Consider the following 19745-nt stretch of genomic DNA (forward strand, 5'->3'; position numbering starts at 1 on the left):
TTAGCATGTCCTTGTCTCTGGTGAGCTTGCCTCCGATGATTAGCTTGCGCTTTAAGAGCGTGTTGCCACCATCACCCAAAGCACATGGCGAGCCCAGCTATCCCATTTCCACCTGTGGCATTTCTAAGGTACCCCAACACACTTCCCCCTATGAGTGCCCTGGATATTGGAGAAGACCTGAAGCCAAAAGACCTGTCCACAGCCTTCAAGGCTGCTCCACAAGATGGCTGCCTATGAGCCACCTCAGCCTCGTTTGCATGCTTCCCGGAGCATCAGCCTCCCTGCTGATGCGCATGGGTAGAGCATGCCGTCAGTAGGCGTCAAGTCCTTTACTGTGTGCCCATGCGCAGAGAGTCACGCGCCGCACCCCCGCAGGTTCATGTGGCAATGTGCGCTTGCGCAGAACAGCTCCGCAAGTGCCTCCTCCCCCTGTGCTATATCTGAGTACGCCGCTAACCGCACGTATAAGCGGCCCTCTCACACTTTCTGCCTCCATTCGAGATCCCTCCGCCAGTCGCGTAGCGATCCCTCTAGTCATAGCCAGCCTACTTGGAAAAATCACACGGATGCCACTAATTACATGCTGAATGTTTTCGATATTGGCCTCTGACTCTGGGGCCTCAGAGACTGGAGTGGGGCCCGGGACTCCTTTATCTGGGGCCGGCGGAAGAATCACCATCTTTGAAAGTGCAGCGTCTGAAAAACCGGCCCGATGAACAGTAAGCTAACTCCGCCCCTCGGCCAATCCGAGACGGAGGCTTGCCCCGTGCCCCGCCCCTCTTCCCGGGATGGGCCAATGAGCGGGAACAGCTCGGGGGTGGGCGCGTTGAGGGGGTGTGTGAATGAGGGGGTGTATGCAATGCCCGGGAGGGCAAGGGAAGGAGTGACGGGTGCTGTTTGTGCTCGGGCTGAGGGGAGACTCTTCGGGCTGTTTCGGGGCTTTAGCGGGACGTGCTGCCCGGGGGCTCTCTGTGTGTGTGTGGGGAGCAGGTGAGGGCTGAGTGGGAGTGGGGCTCGGCGGGCTCTCCAAGGAGCTGCCCCCTCAGCTGGCTCCACTGACGCCCAGGGACTTGGCTCGTCTGTTCCTGCTGAGGAGGGCCCGCCGGGAACAAAAGGGGGGCTCGGAGTTTGGTGGCTGGGAGGGGGACAAGTTCCCTCAGCGCTGCACAGTAGCTGCTGCCAGTCCATTCTCCCCACCTGCGCGGATATAACGCGGTCGTGTCACCCCCCCCCCCCGGTGTCTACGGTTAAACGGCGACTAGAAAGAAATCCTCCCCGTCCCCCTCCTCTCACAAGAGCGGGAAGCTCCGTTCAGCCTCGTCTGGGCTTGTTGGGGTCGGCGTGCGACTGTCCGGAGCGCTTGTCTAATGAAGTTACTGCTTTGTTCGTGTTTCCTGGGTCTCTTCTGCGGAGCACAGGGCTTCCCAATGCGCTAGGATGGTGCTGCGGCTGGAGGAGAGCTGGCCCTTGCTCGTAGGGAAGAGGTTCCTGAGCCTGTCTGAGGAGGAGAACAACGGCCCGTGGGATACGGATCACGTCTCCGAATGGCCCTGGAAAGCTGGCAGAATCAGGGCCATTTCGCACACAGATGTTTCCAAACAGGACTTGAAGGTAAGTTCTAGTTATGTAACAGTTCTGGGGAGATGAGTGCATATGGTGACTTCTTTGCCTCTTAGACCACGCATATGTTTCCATCTGTTTCTTAGAAATTGTTCTGGACTAGATAAATCTGTCAAACTACTCATCTGCTTGAAAACAATCTATATGCTGATGTCTGTATTTTCAATCTTCTGGAACGTTAAATACATGCACAAAATACCCCCTCTAAATATTTCTAGATTATCAGTTGTCTCCTACCACCTGGACAAAGTTTGTATTGTATCCTACCTGTTAAGACACTTTTCAGCGCAATTCACTACTGCAGTTATAAATCTTGTTTCAATGGTGAATATGCCTTCCTACGACTACAGTAAATTTTATAAGATTGAGGGGTGGGGTGATGCTTTTAATGTTTGTACTGGCTATTGTTGCAATACATTATATTTTCTTATTGATCATGGTCACTGGTACGATAAGGTAGTGGGGACACTTGCTATTCATGATTGTTAGATGGTCATGAGTTTAGATGGTTCTCACAATCAGATAACATCCCTATGGCAACTGTGACAGTTACTTAAATGGCAGAATACTGGGAAGTATTAAATGTATTTTTACCTGCCCTCTAATATAGTTTATTGGGTGGAAACAAGATGTTAACACCATATTAACAAATAGCTCTCTTTGGGCCACAGCTATTGTAGCACGTGAAGCATCTGCTAGTGACAGGATTTCACAGTAATGGAGTTTTATTGTGTGTAAATTTTATATTTTCTTCTACTTTTGTCTTGGTGGCATACTGCCTTGTTTTATGACTCTACTTATGCTGCTGCTACCTTCTTTCAGTTATATGGTTTTCCCTTGCTCTCTTAGTGGGAGACTCTGACTGCTTCTGATAATCTGAGGAAGTGTTTGTCCCTTTTCCTTTCAAGGCAGTTACTAAATAGTTCTAATTGACTTATTTCTCTTTAGTGTCTAAACTTTGGGATTACACTACAGACCAAGCCTAAATTCCAGAGGGTGGCATTCTAGTCATATCTAGTGTGCTGGGGTAGAGTTTTGCCTATATAACATGTCAGGGGAGGTATCAAAGCCTTATATGGTGTGGGGAGGAGAAATTGCTACAGAGTGCTCTCTGCTCAGCCCTCTCTGATAATAGAAAGGAAAAGGAGCAGGTGCCGCTGGGGATTTTGCAGACCTTTACTGTGAGACCTGTAATTGGTTACGGCTCTGTTAGAAGAGATTAACTCTAATGCAGGGGCAGGCAACCTATGGCACGTGTGCCGAAGATGGCACACGAGCTGATTCTCAGTGGCACTCACACTTCCCGGGGTCCTGGCCACTGGTCTGGGGGGCTCTGCATGTTAATTTAATTTTAAATGAAACTTTTAAAAAACCTTATTTACTTTATATACAACAACAGTTTAGTTATATATTATAGACTTATAGAAAGAGACCTTCTAAAAACATTTAAAATGTATTACTGGCACGTGAAACCTTAAATTAGAGTGAATAAATGAAGACTTGGCACACCACTTCTGAAAGGTTGCTGACTCCTGCTTTAATGCATTCTTCTCTCTCCAATAGAAATGTTTAGTGTGAAAAGTGACCAGGATGGCAAGGACCGCAAAGAGCTTTTGTACAAAAAAACATACAACCCCACTACCAGTCTCGAAAGAAAAGAGAGAGGGGTAAAAGGAATCTATAGCAAAAGGTCCCAGAGTGATGGTGAACTGAAAAACCATGTTGAGGAAGAGAGAGGATTGAATTGCAGTGCTTAGTCTGTAGAGAGACATGGTGGGTGAGGTAATCTTTTATTGGGCCAATTTCTGTTGTGGGGGAGAGACGAGCTTATGCATTGCTCTTCTTCAGGTCTGGGAAAGAGAGTCACAGCTGAATACAAGATGGAACAGATTGTTTAGCATAACTAGTTAACACATTTCAAGGGACCATTTAAGGTGAAGTGGCCTGTTAACAACCCTCCAGTCATGGGGGGGTGGGGGAAGAGAAAGGGGAGGTTGTTAGTGGGTTATAGATTGGATTTGTAGTTTATAACAATGTCTCTGTTCAGTCCATGAGTTTTAGACTACGTCTACACTACAGACCTTACAGCAGCACAACTGTACTGATGCAGGTGTGCCATTGTAAGGTTTCCTGTGTAGCTGCTGTACGCAGGCATGAAAGAGTTCTCCTTCTGACATAATTAAACCACCTCCAATGAGCAGCAGTAGCTATGTTGTGGGAGAGCATCTCCCACCCACATAATGCTGTCCAGACCAGCACTTTTGTTGGTTGGGGGTGTAGGTTTCTTTGTTTTGTTTTGTTTGTTCTTCCACCATACCCCTGACCAATGTATGTTTTACCAATGAAAGTACTAGTGTAGCCAAAGTCTAAGGCTTTGGCTACACTACTCAACTTTTAGTGACATGGCTGTGTCGCCACAGCTGTGCCGCTAAAAGTTGTCCAGTGTAGCTGCTGTTTGTCAGCTCTTCTGCTGACAACACACTGTTCACATGGGCGCTTGTCACAGCAAAACTTTTGTCTTTCAGGGGCAGGAGGGTGTTTAAACATCTCTGACAGACAAAAGTTATGTCTTTCAATTGCTAGCGTAGACCCAGCCTTAGTGTCTAGCTGTCTTGCCCCCCAAACCCTGTGACTGGAGGGGGATTAATAGGCCACTTAATGGTCCCTTGTTTAGCATAACTAGTCAACACCTATTTCAGCTGGTTTCATCTTGTATTTAGCTGGAACACTGAGTACATTTCCAGAACCTGAAGAAGAGTTCTGTGTAAGCTTGAAAGCTTCTCTCTCTCAACAACAGAAGTTGGTTCAATAACCTTGTCTTGCTGGTATCCTGGGACCAACACAGCTACAAAATTGCATAGTGATTTAGTCTTTGCAATATTTTCAACTTTGTTTTCAAGTAATACCAAATGTAAAATTGTCAAAACATGTTGTTTTTCAATTGCTGATATGTTCTTTTGTCTAAACAATTAGTAACAAACAATCTAGTTTTTCTGTTCTGTTTGCTTATTTTCTGCAATTCAGCTGGACAGTGAAAAGATTAGTCAGTTTCACACTTGTTTCTGTGAGTTTGACTCTTGATTCTCATGTTAGCACAGTGCTGTAGTATTGGGTTGCACACTCTGTAAGGGATGTTTCACTCAAAACTAAATCATCTAGGTTTTACAAAATCTCAAAAATCAAACTTAATGCTACAAAAACTTTGCCATAAACTACCTCACATGTCAGATATTATGGCAATTGGGAAGAGGGCATGTTAAAACCTATATGGAGTGCAACTTGTAAATGTAGGCATGAAATGACATCCCAAAACCAGTTCATCAAGCTACCATGTTCTCCTCACTCAGAAGTGAGGAATACTTTGTAAATTTTTATTTAAGGGATCCCCAAGATGTGCAGAAAATAAAAACAGTAATCAGATCATTTAACTTTATTGCTGTAAATGTTAACTATCTTTTCCACACTCTCTTTGTCACCCTCTTCTTGCAATACATGCAAAATTTAAGCTCCTCTGTGCAGAGACTGATCTATTCATATGTTTCTGTAAAGCAGCTAACACATTTGGGTGCTGTAAAAATAGAAAGTGAAAATTGAATGATGTTCTCACATGGTATTAAAAAAAACCCAAAACCTAAATGTTAACAGGCTTTTCTTCTGCATTCAGATAATAATTGTTTTAAACTCTCAGCAGGAGTAGTGGAGTTATTGAAATACATTAATTTAAAATTTGAATCTGGCTCACTGTGGAGATGGATAAGTGGTATAGAAGACTGGAATTTTATGGTTAAAAATGTTGCATAACATTGACTAGATTAGAATTTGTTTATTTTTCGTTTAAAAATAGAGTAGTGTAACTATTGTATAGTAGTTGCACTTCGTTGTGTGACAAAAATGCAATAAATGGACATTTTCATAAGAACAAATGTTTATAACTAAACTTAATTGTTGGATAAGGTTTAAAAAAAAAAAAAAAAGTGTGGTGTTCTCCTTAATGCAGCCCAGAACTGTAAGTCACTGAGTTACCCTTTTGCCTTAGCAAAAGTGAACTTTGCTGGAGATTAGACTGTTTCAATTCCTTGCCACACCAAGGAATTGTAGCGGCAGCTCCTGCTCTTCTGGCCAAGAGGATCCATTGTTCACAGGCTCATAGGGTGCTGTTCCCTATGTCCCCTAAGTGATGGATAAATAGAATTTTTTTGCTTCCCCTTACATTTTCCAGAATCCAGTATCTATCTCAGGAAGATTTCCTGAGGGTGCAGATTAGTAAATCCAAATTCCTTTGTCTAGGGTAGATTTGATTTATGCTCTGTTTTTAGAACATATTTTCAGCGCGCGCGCGCACACACACACACACGCGTAATTCTTTATACAGTAGAACCTCAGAGTTAAGAACTGACCAGTCAACACTTCATTTGGAACTGGAAGTACACAATCAGGTAGCAACAGAGACAAAAAAAAGGCAAGTACAGTAGTGTGTTAAATGTAAATTACAAAAAAAAAAGGAAAGCAGCATTTTTTTCCTGCATGGTAAAGTTTCAATGTTGTATTAAGTCAGTGGTCAGTTGTAAACTTTTGAAAGAGAAACTAAAGTTTTGTTCAGAGTTACGAACATTTCAGAGTTATGGACAGTGTTTGTAACTCTGAGGTTCTACTATATACAGCTTGCACATACAACACACATTGGTATTTCTGACCGGCATGTCCCCAGTTTATATATGATACGTTACATTTTGGATACATATTATGACAACACTGTCCTAGGGGTAGTGGCTGCATCAGGCCTGATGATGAGTTGCAGTATAGTGGTCCCTCTGCCATTGGGCACCGAAGGGTTCTTAGGGTCACAAAAAAATTCTTTTTAAATAGAAGGAAGAGAGAGACCGAAAGTGCTATTAAACAACAATCTGATGGTCATGTCCCAGATTTTTAACTTCTTCCCCATTCCTCTAGGTATGTGTGGAGTTTGATGGTGAGTCATGGGAGAAAAGAAGATGGATCGAGGTCTACAACCATAAAATGAGAGGATTTCTAGTAGAGCAAAAATTGGTACTTGCTGAACGAAAATCTCAAGCCAACTCTACAGATACGGTTCAGTGGCCTGCAATGGCAAGTATACAAATTGGTCTGATCAACTTCACTTCAGTATTTGATCCATGAAGGCAGTATTTCCTAGTTCCTGGTTTGGTAGGCTTCAGAATTTAAGTTTTTTAATGTGATCAGTAGTCCAACAAAATTAGAATTTACTGTTTTTAAAAAAACTCTAATCTAAATATGACACATTTATTAAAACAAGACAAAATCCAGCTTCACCAAAATGGTTGAATGCTTTTTTTTGTGTGTGTAGCACTCTTTATGCACCTATGTGGGAAATCTGAAATTGTACTAAATTTCAGTTCTGTAGCCATGGGTAGGCAGGGTCTCTAAGCATTTGAGAGCAGTATTTTCCATTCTTGTGTTGAAGTGATGCCTTGTTCTTCCCATAGTGGGACTCTGACTATTGCCAGGACAGTGTTTTGGAGGGGGAGAGATGTTTCAAATCCTTTTTCCTTCTCTAATTTCCCACGTGTACTACTTCTGAAGGGGTTGTGGTGAGAGATGGAAAGATGATCAGGCATTGAAGATGCGTGTTGCTTCAAGCCTTTGTCTTTTGTCCTAAATTTCTCACTTTACCGTCCCCGTGGCTCAGTGCTCTGTACATTTTCAATTCCTGTTCCCATGTGATAGTTGCCTGCTTTGGGTCATTTTGTGAAGATTGAACCCTGGATCTCATGCACTCAAAGGCATGAGTTTTATTTAACTGCTTGAGCCAAAGGACATAAATCCTCCTTAGGTAGCAGCTGTAGCAGATTGATTATTGACTGGTCCACGTAAAGTATCAGAGATTGTGGAAGTCCATTTTTCTGGTAATATACATTTAGTTACCAAGTATAGATTTATTTTACTTTTTAAATTCTTATACTGCCCTGGTATCTAAGTGTATGGAAAACTGAATATATCATCCAGTTTTCAATCTGTAGTGACGTATGGTGGAGAGGAGTTCAATAACCTGTACTGTTGGTATACTAGTGAAAAGTACTAGTGTCATTGGATTAATTTGTCAAACTTTAGGAGTTGTGTGTCCTGGAGTCCTTTGACTTCCTTAAAAGGTAATGAGATGGAAGAGGAGATTGACTATTTTTACTGATACAGCTGCAGTATAGAACATTGTTATACAGATCAGAATAAATTACTAGTCTACTTGCAGCATTAAGTTCTTCTTATGCAGCCAAACAACCCAGGAGTTTGTTTTTGGTTATGCAAATTAATTCAGCTATTTTTAGCTCCATTTTGATTAGACTGCTGAGATTAGCATTATTTATTTAAAAATCTGCTTGTATATAAAATGGAAATACAGTCATACAGTACTGGGGAAGTCTGCTTTTCACTTTTCTTGAATTCTTGGATTAATGTCAGAATAAATACTACAGATACATTAAATAGTGGTACTGGAAATCTAAATTCTTAAACTTTTTGGACTACATAGCATCAAATGGGAAGTACAGCCCTTACATGTATCTGAAAACATTGTATAGCTTGGACACTTATTTATTCAGTAAATATATTTAGGTATAGAGTCTTTTCTGTTATGTATTTTAGGTACGCAGTATAAAAAAATAAGTCACTTTAAAAAGGAATGCTATAGCGTTTTAAGGCACACTACTAAAATCTGCCTTGCAGGACTGTTGGTTAATACTTGTAAACAACTTTGATCATGAAAAGTGTTCAATAAATAGTAAGTAATTGTATATTTAAAAATGATGGGACAGACCTCACCTAAATTTAAATTTACTCTTAAATTCACAATTTAGTTCTGGAAACTTATGGTACCTACAGTATCATCTTTGTTCCATGGCATTAAGCTTACAAACATTCTCAAATCTCTGCTAACATCAGTGTCAGTGAACTGCAAACATCATTCTTGGATGTGTTCTGATGTCCAAACAAGGAAATTAAAATGCCATTGTGACAGGATACTAGTTGTAGCACCCTAATCACTGAGGTTGCTGCAGTGTTGGGAAGATTGCAAGCTTATATGAAATCAATTAACTGGTTTGTTGGGATTACTGACACCTGGGGGTAATTGGCTCAATAATTGGGAGGAGGTATATAGATTTGGGAGGAACAGGCAGTACTGTGGGGCTCGGAGAATGAGTTTGTGGGGGGGGTCGGGTCGTCTCGTCTCCTCCTGCTGTATGCCTATGAGTCCTTCTGTTATGCTTTGAAATTGAAGATTAAAAAGCATCTGTGGTAAAAGGGAAACAGCCCTTCTGTGTTCTTGGATAGGAGACCAGAAGAATGGGATAGGCAACTATGGATGGCGGACGTAAATGGATGCCATGTGGATGCCATGTTAGTTCCATCTTTATTCAAAATACAGGGGCAAAACACATACCAAATGAAAGGACAATAAGCAGGAAAAGTACTATGTCTAAAATGCTTGCTCTTGTCTTTCAGGTTTACAAATCCTTACTGGACAAGGCTAGTCTAGGATCCATGGTTTCTGTACGTTTTCTTGGTGAAGAGAGATGTGTGTTTCTTTCTAAAGACCTTTTGAAGCCTATTCAGGTAATTTTATTCGGAATATTTTGCATACCATTGGCGGGATTAAGCCATGTTTTTTCTAGTGTTCACTGCTGAAACATTTAAGTGAAAATTTGAAGCATGTCCACATTGCTATAGCTCATGAAAATCTGTCCTTGATACTGTGCGTTGTGTTAAAAACCTGATGATGGTAGCTCAGCATGTAGCCATATAAGATAGCTTGGTGTAGGAATAGCATTAGGCTTCTAGCTTTTCAGGTTGATGAACCTTTTCATTCCAAAATGGAAACAAAAAAAAATATTTTTGAAAAAACAAATTTTTGATAACATGCAAATTAAATTGTGCCTGGAGGGCTTATGGGAAGCAGAGAGCCTGGGAGTGTTGGCTCTCAGCTCAGCTGGGGCTTCAGGGTCCTGATTCCCCATTAGCTCTGAGAGTACTTGCTGAGTGGTGGACATGGGGAGCTGGGGCTTTTGACTCCCCATCAGCCTCCCAAGCAAGCTGACAGGAAACAGGGCAGGTTTCTATCAGAGCTTTGTTCAAAGTCTAACTGTTTCAGAAACATCTTGAGGAATCTTCGTTCTCTGACCAGCTCTCCTTTTAATCTGGCAGAATGTACTTGAAGTTGGCTTTTGTGCAGAACATAACTATAACAGAGTGCCATGGAATTTTTAATAGATGCTTTGGAACGGTATTTCAGATCTCATCAATACCACCTTAAAATAACTGCTGGGCTGATACGCTGGCTTGATGATGAGTGCATCTAAATTAGGAGGTAGTTCAGAGTGTAAAAAGATGAGAGTGGCTGGTTATCTCTGGGTTGCTAGGCAAGATGATAAACTCCCATTACACTTTGAGTATAACTGTGAAACAGCAATAATCTGTTAGCATTTAGCTACTCCAGGCCTTCCTGATTTTTATTTCAGGTACTATGCCCTCGGTGCTTCACTTTCGTTTGGTTTTTGCATTTTATTTTAGATATAATTGTAAAATGTTTGAGGGCAGGAATTGTCTCTATCTGGGTTTTGTACAGCACTTAGCATAATAGAAAATTGATCCTGAATTGGGCCTTTGGGTGCTCACACTACAAGTACTAATGGAAGTTTTACTAATTCTTATTCATTTGAAATATTGGTTTATTTTCTGTTCTGTTCTGCACAAATGACGAACCAAATTCTTAAACACAACAGAACCATTTGTTCATATAAAGCTTCACAGTATAATCTCTTGCTGTTGAACATGCTGCTGTTGGAAAAGCATTATTTTTTTTTTTATTATTAAACATTTAGTTCTCTTGGCAACTATTTATATTGAATGCTTTCATCCTAATAGGATGTGGACAGTCTGAGACTCTCTCTTATGGATGATCAGAATGTTAATGAAGAAATTCAAGTTTTGATTATGAAACATCTAGACGAAAACCACTTGCTGCAAGGTATGAGAATGCCATCTGGTGGAAGGATACTGGAGGTCACTGCACTAGTGGTATTTACAGTATCACCTGTTAACAAAAATCCCTTTTTGCTTTTTCTCCCCAATAGTCTTTCCTTGCATAGAAGAATGTTGGGTAGTCTACTGGTCTCATCACCTCTCCTAAAACAATTTTATAGATTTGCTGTCCACCATCCATAATGCACCAAAATGGGCAGAATTAGAAACTAGGACTCCTAAAAAACTGTCTGGCTAACATCAGGCATCTAACAAGTTACCTGATTTTCAGCGGTGCGGAGCACTCAGCAGTTCCCATTGAATTCGATGGGGAGCTGCTGAGTGCTCAGTACGTCCAAAAATCTGATGCCTTATTTAGGTGCCTGACTTTAGCCAGCCACTTTTTTTTTCTTTTTAAAAAAAACAAAGTTTTAACCTTGACTATTCTGTAGCTCAAGAGAAAGGCGTTGGAGACTTCTTCTGGTCAAGTTAAAATTTATTTACGGTTCATGAGCTATACTATAATCTCTTATTTGGCTTCCTATAAGTCTTGTAACAAAGTTTTGCGTCCAGTGGAAATGCTCTACTTCTGGGTAGGAAATTAGTATAGTGGAATAAGTAACATGGCAGTTCTTAAAAGAGTGGCAATAAAAGCGAGCAAGAACTCCACAAATCAGACACTGAGGGCTCAAGCTTCAGGTCCAACTGAGCTGTACTTGCTGTTTTTTTGACTCCTGAATTCTGAGGTCATCATGGGCCCCCAGTGTGTATTATAGCAGCAGAAAGGCCCCAATAAGATGTTCCAGCAAAAGAAGTAACCAGAATGTGGAGGTATTCTGGCCACACTCCTTTTTCCCAGCCATGCCAGGGGTCAAGAGAGGCACATAAAAACCTACATTGTTACTTTGCTTGTTGTCTTCCAGTGCTATTTTCTTATTTTCTGGTGCATAGTGCTACTGGCTAGTTAGTGTTGATATGTGGCTATGTAATGAAAGTTACCATAATGTGTGTTCCCACTCTCTGAAGTATGTTGTGTTTGTTTTTTTTTAAAGGTGGTAAGAATGTAATTGGCTCAAAAGTAAGGATTTATAGCTTGGATCCATCTACCCAGTGGTTCACAGCAACTGTTGTAAATGGTAATCCAACTACAAGGACTCTGGAAGTCAACTGTGAGGAGGTAAAGAAGCAACTGAGGCAACATGGGTAGATAAAAAGAATTAAAACACCTTCCTTGTATCTAGGTAATTCTATCCTTGCTTTTCCATAGTAAGGTTAACCAGCTGGAATAATACCTTGTATTTTATGTCATGCTTCATTCCAAAGGATCCTAGAGCACTTTATACTGCATGCACAGTGCCACTGATGTGTGTGGAAGGATAGCAAATGGCTCACTGCACACTAGTGGGAGAGCAGAGGTTTGGGATTTTCTCTTTTGGCCCAACAATTGGGGAAACCCCTATTCTAGCATCTCTATCTATCTGTACAGAGTTTGCAACACCTTGTCTTGGAGACTGCCTTATGAAAATGCATGCATACAATTTATCTAACTTGGAATGGAGGATTGAGTCATCCTTGTTAAGATTTTAACTTGAAGTTCCACAGAGCCGAGGTTTTTCAGACAAGAAGCTTTTACTCTTGCTCCATAGTTAGTATCATACTTCTGTTTTTGTTTTTTAAAACTGCTTTATTAGTCTCCCTTGAGGTGTGAAAATAGTAAATATCTAATCTAACACTTTTTACACATTGTCTTTTTAAAAAAAAGCTTACTCCATTTTCCCTTAAGATTCCAGCTTTAAAAACTCTTGATCCAGAATTGATTCATGTTGAAATCCTACATGACAGCCATGAAAAGTGTGGTAAGATTTTTTTTATTTATTTATTGGCCTTTTGCTGTTTGAAGTAACTTTCTATGGTGGAAACTAATTTAGTCACTTTCAATGTTTCAGGCAAATCTAAGAGAAATGGGGGTATGAAAAGAAAATCATCTGATGATAAAGGAAATGTTGATGCCAAATATACAAAATCCTGCTCTGAGGTAACTAGGCTTATTTTCACTATTGTAACAGTATTTGTCATTGAGCTGTTAAGGAGGAGTACTAGATGACCTTAATTTACTGACCCACTATGCTATGTCTAAGCTTAGAATGCTACAGCAGCACAGCTGCAGCTATGCCGCTGTAGCACTTCAGTTTAGACACTTGCTATAGCAACAGAGGGGATGCTTCTGTCACTGTAGGTAATTCACCTCGCTGAGAGACGGTAGCTAGTTTGATAGAAGAATTTTTCCATCATCCTACCGTTGTCTATGCTGGGGGTTAGGTTGACTTGACTGTCTCAGAGGTACAGATGTTTCACACCCAAGTGGTGTAGCTATGCCGCTGTAACTTTTCAAAGTAGAGCAGCCTCACATTCATGCTTCTATGCTAGTCCCAGACATGGGTATAGTACTCTCTACTAGAAGACAGAGAACAGTATAATTGAGCCTTTGGGTGATATCACTTTCTCATTCGTAAATGGAGTTTGTCTACTCCCAATCTTGTGGGTGTCTTTTTTCCAGTGTGTAGACTTTTCTTGCTGGCTATATAGAGAGAGTTAAAGATCAGGTTCACGAAAGCTCATGCTTAAATAAATTTCTTAGTCTTTAAGGTGCCACAAGTACTCCTGTTTTTTTTAAAGATCAGGGTTTCTCTAGCTTAGAAAAATATCTAGGAAAAGAGAAGTCAATGGTAACTTTATCCTGTAATTTATGTGCCTGACTGCTCAGAGATTTTTTTGCTACCAGACAGGAGTGCACCAGTCTTGCCGAGCTATTGTATATTGTTTTTCTACAAAGGGAGAATCTGGCAGCTTTTCTAATATTTTCAAGTTTTTCTGAGCCAAGTGCATTTGAGTGGTCCGCTAAGATCCAAGAAAGCTGTCTCGAAGGCCAAAGGCCTAGGTGATTTGGATATGGAAAATAATGGTGTAGCTAGAGAACAGCCCTTCAAATGACCATGTGATTAGCCTCATCAGATCTAGTTGTTTTTTGTGAAGGAAGGAGGGGCCTTCTGGGAGATCTGGGGGTTACCTCTGTGCCATCTTGCTTCTGTACATAGTCCTGTTACTGTAGCCATGTAGTCAGTCCTTTGTCAAGCCAGCTACATAGGTCCATTTCATGGTCAGGCTCTCTTAGTAGACTTCTAAAGTACAGTAGTGATATCAGAGTTCTGGGGTAGCTAATCTGGGTTCCTATAAGGCAGGGGTAGTCAATTATTTTTTTGTCAAGGTACAGTGAAGTCCAGACAAATGAGAAACACTTTTTTCACACTGCAATAATGAGAAGTAAATAAAAAGATCTTGCAGTCTGGTTAAAAGCATCTGGCGGTTCGAATTTGGCCTGCAGTCTGCCTATTGACTGCCCCTGCTATAAGATGTCCATCATTATCTGAGCACCTCCCCAAAAGCATGCAAGCTGATATTTCTTTTCTTTCCAGTCAGCAATAACTGAACTGTTTATCTTTTTTAAATGTGGTGGTGGTGGAAGTATAGATCAAGGAACTGGGTTTTGTATTTTGCTCTGAAGGTGAGTAAAACTGTCCTGACAACTTCTGGGATTGAGTTTGAGATTCAGGGGCCATTTTCTAAGAGCACATGAGTTTTAGGCTATGTCTACAATTTTAAAATGCTGCAGCTGCACTGCCGTAGTGCTTCAGTGTAGACACTTACTACTGTGACAGGAGGGGTTAGCCTGTTGCTGTAGGTAATCCACATCCTTGAGAGGTGATAGCTACGTCAATGGAAGAATTCTTCCATTTGAGGTAGTGCTGTCTATGCTGGGGGCTGAGTCAGCTTAACTGCATCTCTCTGGGTGTGACTATTGCACACCCCTGAGAGATGTAGCTGTGCCACTGTACATTTTTCATTGTAGACCAGTCCTTAGTATTGAGGATTGACAGCTACATTTGTTTTATTGTAATGTAGCTGTCTTGGAAGGAGATGATGATTCCACAGCATGAGGTGGTAATTTAGCTCAGTCCCATGGAAAGTTTTGAAATTAGTGACACACGTCTTGTGGATTTGACCCCATATTCCACAAGGAGCTAGTGGACAGTGCTCTCTGGCTTTTGCTTCTGAGTGGACAAGCTGTTGTGTTCTGAACTGTTGGTGGTAGTTTCCTAACTAGGCACAGAGATTTAAACATTTTATTAAAGCTAATGTTAAAAAAAAATTATATAGTACATAGGTTGGGAAAAGTGTCTGTACATCTGGGTATAGTTCTTAGATTATCCACAAATATAAAGTTAGCTTAAGTCATATGATACATAGGGTACATAATCAGCAATTTTACAAACAAACTCAAATTTAGGTGAATAGATTTAACAATAAAGTTTAGATATTAGAATCTGAATACTTGGGTATATCACTCATGAAGAGTTGTACAGAGATTTGATTGTGGAAGGCAAAATATATTGAGTGGAGATTGTCCCTTAGTAATTGAGAATTAGGTTGGTTGTCTATTTAGAAAATACAATCCATGAGGAAAGTATGTTTTACTTTCCTGACTGTATGCTTTTCATCGGCACTCTAGCTCATCCCTCCTGGTATTGCTGATGTCCAGTGATGCGTTTTATGTAGATGTCCCTTGATCACCCTGATGGCATCCAACACCATGAGTTGCCGTATCAGACAAGTGTAGCGTTGACCGATTCCACATTCTCTCAGCACTTGCTCATTACTGGGGACCCATAAGCTTAAGGCACCAACGATCTCTACACCTAAAATCTTTTTATGGGGGCTTCTATACTTAAGAAGATTATATGGTTTGGACTATCTGGAAGAATTAACACAAACTAATAAAATTACCTATCCAACTTAAATTCTTGAGGGCTTTTTGTACCAGTCTAGGTTTCCAGATGAGTTCTGAAAGTTAGTTGTCAACTTTGATAACTCTTAATTGCTTTAGAGGAAAATTTAGCTGTGGTGTGTCAGCTGGCAGCTATCTGAAATACTTGACTTTTGTAGTCTCCTTTTGAAGTTTCTTCTAACTTAATGCATTATCCATTTTTCTGAAATACTTGTGTGCTGTGGGTTGCAAAGATGTAACATGATATACTGTTGTAACAACAAGGGGGAAGGAACACAAGTCAAAATGGGAAAGGACAAGTTAAAGAATATGTAGATGTATTAAAGTCGTCAAGGCCTGACAAAATTCATCCTAGAGTGCTTCAGCTAGTTCCTGAAGTAATCTTGGAACCATTAGTGATTATTCGAGAACTCCTGGAGGGTGTATTTGGTCCCAGAGGACTGGAGAAGGGCAAAGATGACAGTAAGTCTAACTTGTATACCTGGAAAGATAGTAGAACAACTTTTTAAACAATGAATTTGTTAGCACCTAGATGATAATAGGGTTATAAGGAATAGCCAGCATGGATTTGTTAAGAACAAATCATGCTAAACTAACCTAATATCCTCCTTTTTGACAGTCACTCGCCTATTGGTTAGGAAGGAAGTGGTAGATGAGACATATCTTGATTCTAAAGGCTCTTGACACAGTGCTACATGACATTCCGATGAGAATTAGGGGAAATGTGCCATAGATTAATTTACCATATGGCAGATGTATAACTGAAAGACCATACTTAAGAGTAGTGGTTTGCTGTCAAAATAAGAGGGCTGCTAGTGGGATCAGTCTTGGGTCTAGTACTAGTGAATATTTTCACTAATGACTTGGATAATGAAGTGGAGAGTGTATTTATAAAATATATAGACAACACCAAGCTGGCAGGGTTTCAGGCACTTTGAGAGTATAGGATTAGAATTGGTCTTAAATCAGCTGATTAAATCAGTAAGGACAAGTATAAAGTACTTCACTTAGGAAGAAAAAATGAAATGCATAGCTTCAGAATGGGGAATAACTGGTTAGGTGGTGGTACTGCTGAAAAGGATCTGGGGGGTATAATGGATCACCAGTTGAATGAGAGTCAACAATGTAGTGCAGTTGCAAAAAAAGGCGAATATAATTCTCTGGCATAGAAACAGGAGTGTCATATGTGACACAGGTGGTAATTTTCCTGTTGTAGTTTGGCACTGCTGAGGCCTCGGCTGGAGTATTGTGTTTGCTTCTGGGCACCTCGCTTTAGGAAAGATGTGGACAAATTGGAGAGAGTCCAGAGCAGAGCAACAAAAATTCTAAGATTTAGAAACCCTGACCTATGAGGAAAGGGTTTTTTTGTTTTTTAAAACACCTGGGCATGTTTAGTCTTGAGAAAACAGGACTGAGGGGGGGACTTGATAAGTCTTCAAATACATGAAGGGCTCTTGTAGGGCTTGTCTACACTGGCAAGTTTTGTTGATGGAACTAACGTATACACGAAAAAATCAACAAAAGCAGAGTCGCCAAAGCAAGTCTACATTTGCCACACTCAGGGCACCGTTGTCAACAGTGTGAGCAATGCACTGTGGGTATATATCCTGACAACACCATCTGTACCATCATGCACCGCTTTGTGTCTCTGCCCTCCAATGGTTTCTGGCTTCCCCTTTGCGCTGTTTTCCAATTGTCAGTCTTTGTAGTGCACGCCAGCATCTGCAGTGAGAGGATGGATCTCGCATTTCTCTCCTATGCTCTGTTAACTGTTGTGAGGACATCGTACGTGGCAGCAGAGTTACTCGCAGAGTTACTGACAGAGGATGAATTGCAGGGACCCGAGTGATATGGACAGCAGCAACTTATCAGTGCTTTTGGCATTCATAGAGCAGCTGCCTATGGTAGACCATCGCGTTTGGGCTAGGGAAACAAGCATTGATTGGTGGGATTGCATTGTCATGCAGGTGTGGGATGAAGACCGGTGGGTACAGAACTTTAGGATGCATAAAGCGACCTTCCTGGAGCTATGTGCTGAGCTGGATCCCAACCCGACAGCGCAAGGACACCAGAATGAGAGCTGCCCTTTCGGTAGAGAAATATGTTGCAATCGCTGTGTGGAAGCTGGCAAATCCAGACTGCTACTGGTCAGATACAGATCAGTTTGGAGTGGGGAAGTCCATTGTTGGGGCTGTATTACTCCAAGTGTGCAGGGCAATAAATTGCATCCTGCTATAGAGGACCGTGACTCTGGGAAATGTGCATGGAATAGTGGATGGCTTTGCAGAGATGGGTTTCCCTAACTGTGGCGGGGCAATTGATGGTGTGCACATTCAGATTTTAGCACCAGACTACCTTGCCTCAGAATACATCAGTAGGAAGGGATACTTCTCCATGGTGCTGCAGGCACTTGTGGATCACTGGGAGCATTTCACAGACAGTTCAGGTTGGTCTGGAAAGGTGCATGATACATGCATCTCCTTTATCTTTGCTCTGCACTACTGTGTCCCAATCATAGCCCTTTTCGCACAAGCCTCGAGAAATTTGCCCATATGTGCCCCGATTCGTACGGGTCAATTGCAGCTGCAACTGAACAGACTCCTTTCCCCATATACTGATCAGATCCAGCAGCTCAGTGGTGGTATAAGCAGGAGCGTGTTTGGTGCGATAGCCAGCCATGCTCACCTGGGAAGTCAGCAAGCAAGAAATGGAATTTAAAATTCCTGGGGCTTGAAGGAGTAGGGGCAGATTGGCTGCAGGGCAGCGGAGTTCAAACTGCTGACCAGAGCGGCAGCATGGGAATTCTGAGACACTTTCTGGAGACCAAAAAAAAAAAAAGCATGGTATCTACACTGCTGTTTGTCAACAATAAAGGAAGGGGAAAAGACAAATCTCTTGCAGAGGTGGAAGTTTTTTGTCGCCAAAAGGCAGTTTTTGGTGACAAAACTTGTCAGTGTAGACAAGCCCATAAAGAGAGTGGTGATCAATTGTTCTCCATGGTCATTGCAGGTAGGGCAAGGAGTTAATGGGCTTAATCTGCAACAAGGGAGATTTAGGTTAGATATTATTAAAAACTTTCTAACTATAAGGATAGTTGTCCTCCTTTGGAAGCCTATTTCGGAGTTTATCATTGTCCAACCTGTTCCTAAAACATGTTTGGAGGTTTTTAAGTTTACTTGAGGCTGCCTCAGTGCAGGGGGCTGGACTTGATGACTTATTGAGGTCCTTTCCAGCCCTATGTTTCTATGATTCTACGACATTCATTTATTTGGGGGAAATTCATCTTAATAGATTTCAAAAGATTCCTTGACTCTTTCCACTTTGTGAATTGCAAGAATAATGGTTTAAAAGTTGAGTTTTTATTATGTGGTCAGATACTACTAAGTGGGAAGAGCATACAATGTATGTTGTATTTTTAAGTGGGTGTGGTAGAGTCATAGAAGTGGCACATTTTTCTCATGTGTTGGCTTTGAATTTTTCTGTTGACTTTGACATCTATTTCAGGTATCACAAAGTCTGAGTCACGTGCAGTCAGTACCAACGGTGTTTGGTGAAACATTTCTAGGGTGTACACTTGCAACCCCTACTAGCAAAGACATCAGGCACCAAGGCATGCCTCAGCCAGCTAACTCCCCTCCTAACCTTGGTGCAGAAACTCCTCAGGGGTAAGTGGTGACCTTTTTTTTTTTTTTTTTTTTTTTTAAAGGGGTGGATGTTAATCTTTGGTGGAAAATGCAGCAGAATAATGAATTACTTTATACAAAGTAGAATAGACTAATGATTTTTTAAAAAAGAAATCATGGTAACTAAGCTGCTCTCTCTGTCCCATTCTCTCCCCTCCCCCACACATTGGTATGGGTGAGAAATATCTAATTTTTGTCAACTGCCCTGAATATATAATTACCTCTTGGTTGTATTCCTGCCATTTTCCGTTGACTTAGCTTGTGACCTTAAGGAAATTGTTTAACCATCCAGTGCCTCTATTTGTCCATCTGTAAAGTGGTGGATAATGCCTGAATATATTTTGTGGCTTAATTGCTTTTAAATTACTTGGTGTGTCTTAGACTCTAAAATGAAAAGCACCAAAGTATTTCCTACTAAGAGGAAGATAGGCATACTGTAACATAGGGAGGGAGATTAGTTTACCTGCAGTTGATTCTTACAGTAAATAGAAGGTGTTCTTGGCTTATAGATGGACTTTGACACCTTAATTTCAGAACTGTCATGAGTTGCAGATAGGGCAAGGGGGGAGTTTTTTAAAATGAACTTATGT

The 19745-nt window shown here is 41.2% G+C and overlaps 1 protein-coding gene across 5 annotated transcripts in view; it reads left to right on the forward strand.

The window, feature by feature from the left end:
• The first annotated feature begins 428 nt into the window (after positions 1 to 428).
• KDM3A (lysine demethylase 3A) overlaps positions 429 to 19745 on the forward strand; it is a 46515-nt gene continuing 27198 nt past the window's right edge. The window contains exons 1-9 of one of the 5 annotated variants that reach the window (XM_039541584.1): positions 429 to 719; positions 1419 to 1611; positions 6571 to 6726; positions 9115 to 9225; positions 10534 to 10636; positions 11682 to 11806; positions 12413 to 12485; positions 12576 to 12664; positions 18977 to 19137. In XM_039541584.1, the coding sequence (XP_039397518.1) occupies positions 1438 to 1611; positions 6571 to 6726; positions 9115 to 9225; positions 10534 to 10636; positions 11682 to 11806; positions 12413 to 12485; positions 12576 to 12664; positions 18977 to 19137 (992 nt within the window). In that variant the 5' untranslated portion in view covers positions 429 to 719; positions 1419 to 1437. Of the gene's footprint in view, positions 720 to 800; positions 818 to 839; positions 991 to 1108; positions 1612 to 6570; positions 6727 to 9114; positions 9226 to 10533; positions 10637 to 11681; positions 11807 to 12412; positions 12486 to 12575; positions 12665 to 18976; positions 19138 to 19745 lie in introns of those variants that run through there. The other 4 variants (XM_039541583.1, XM_039541585.1, XM_039541581.1 and 1 more) reach the window with 4 other exon arrangements.

Source organism: Mauremys reevesii, linkage group 5, assembly GCF_016161935.1.
Source record: "Mauremys reevesii isolate NIE-2019 linkage group 5, ASM1616193v1, whole genome shotgun sequence".
NCBI classification, from domain to species: Eukaryota; Metazoa; Chordata; order Testudines; family Geoemydidae; genus Mauremys; species Mauremys reevesii.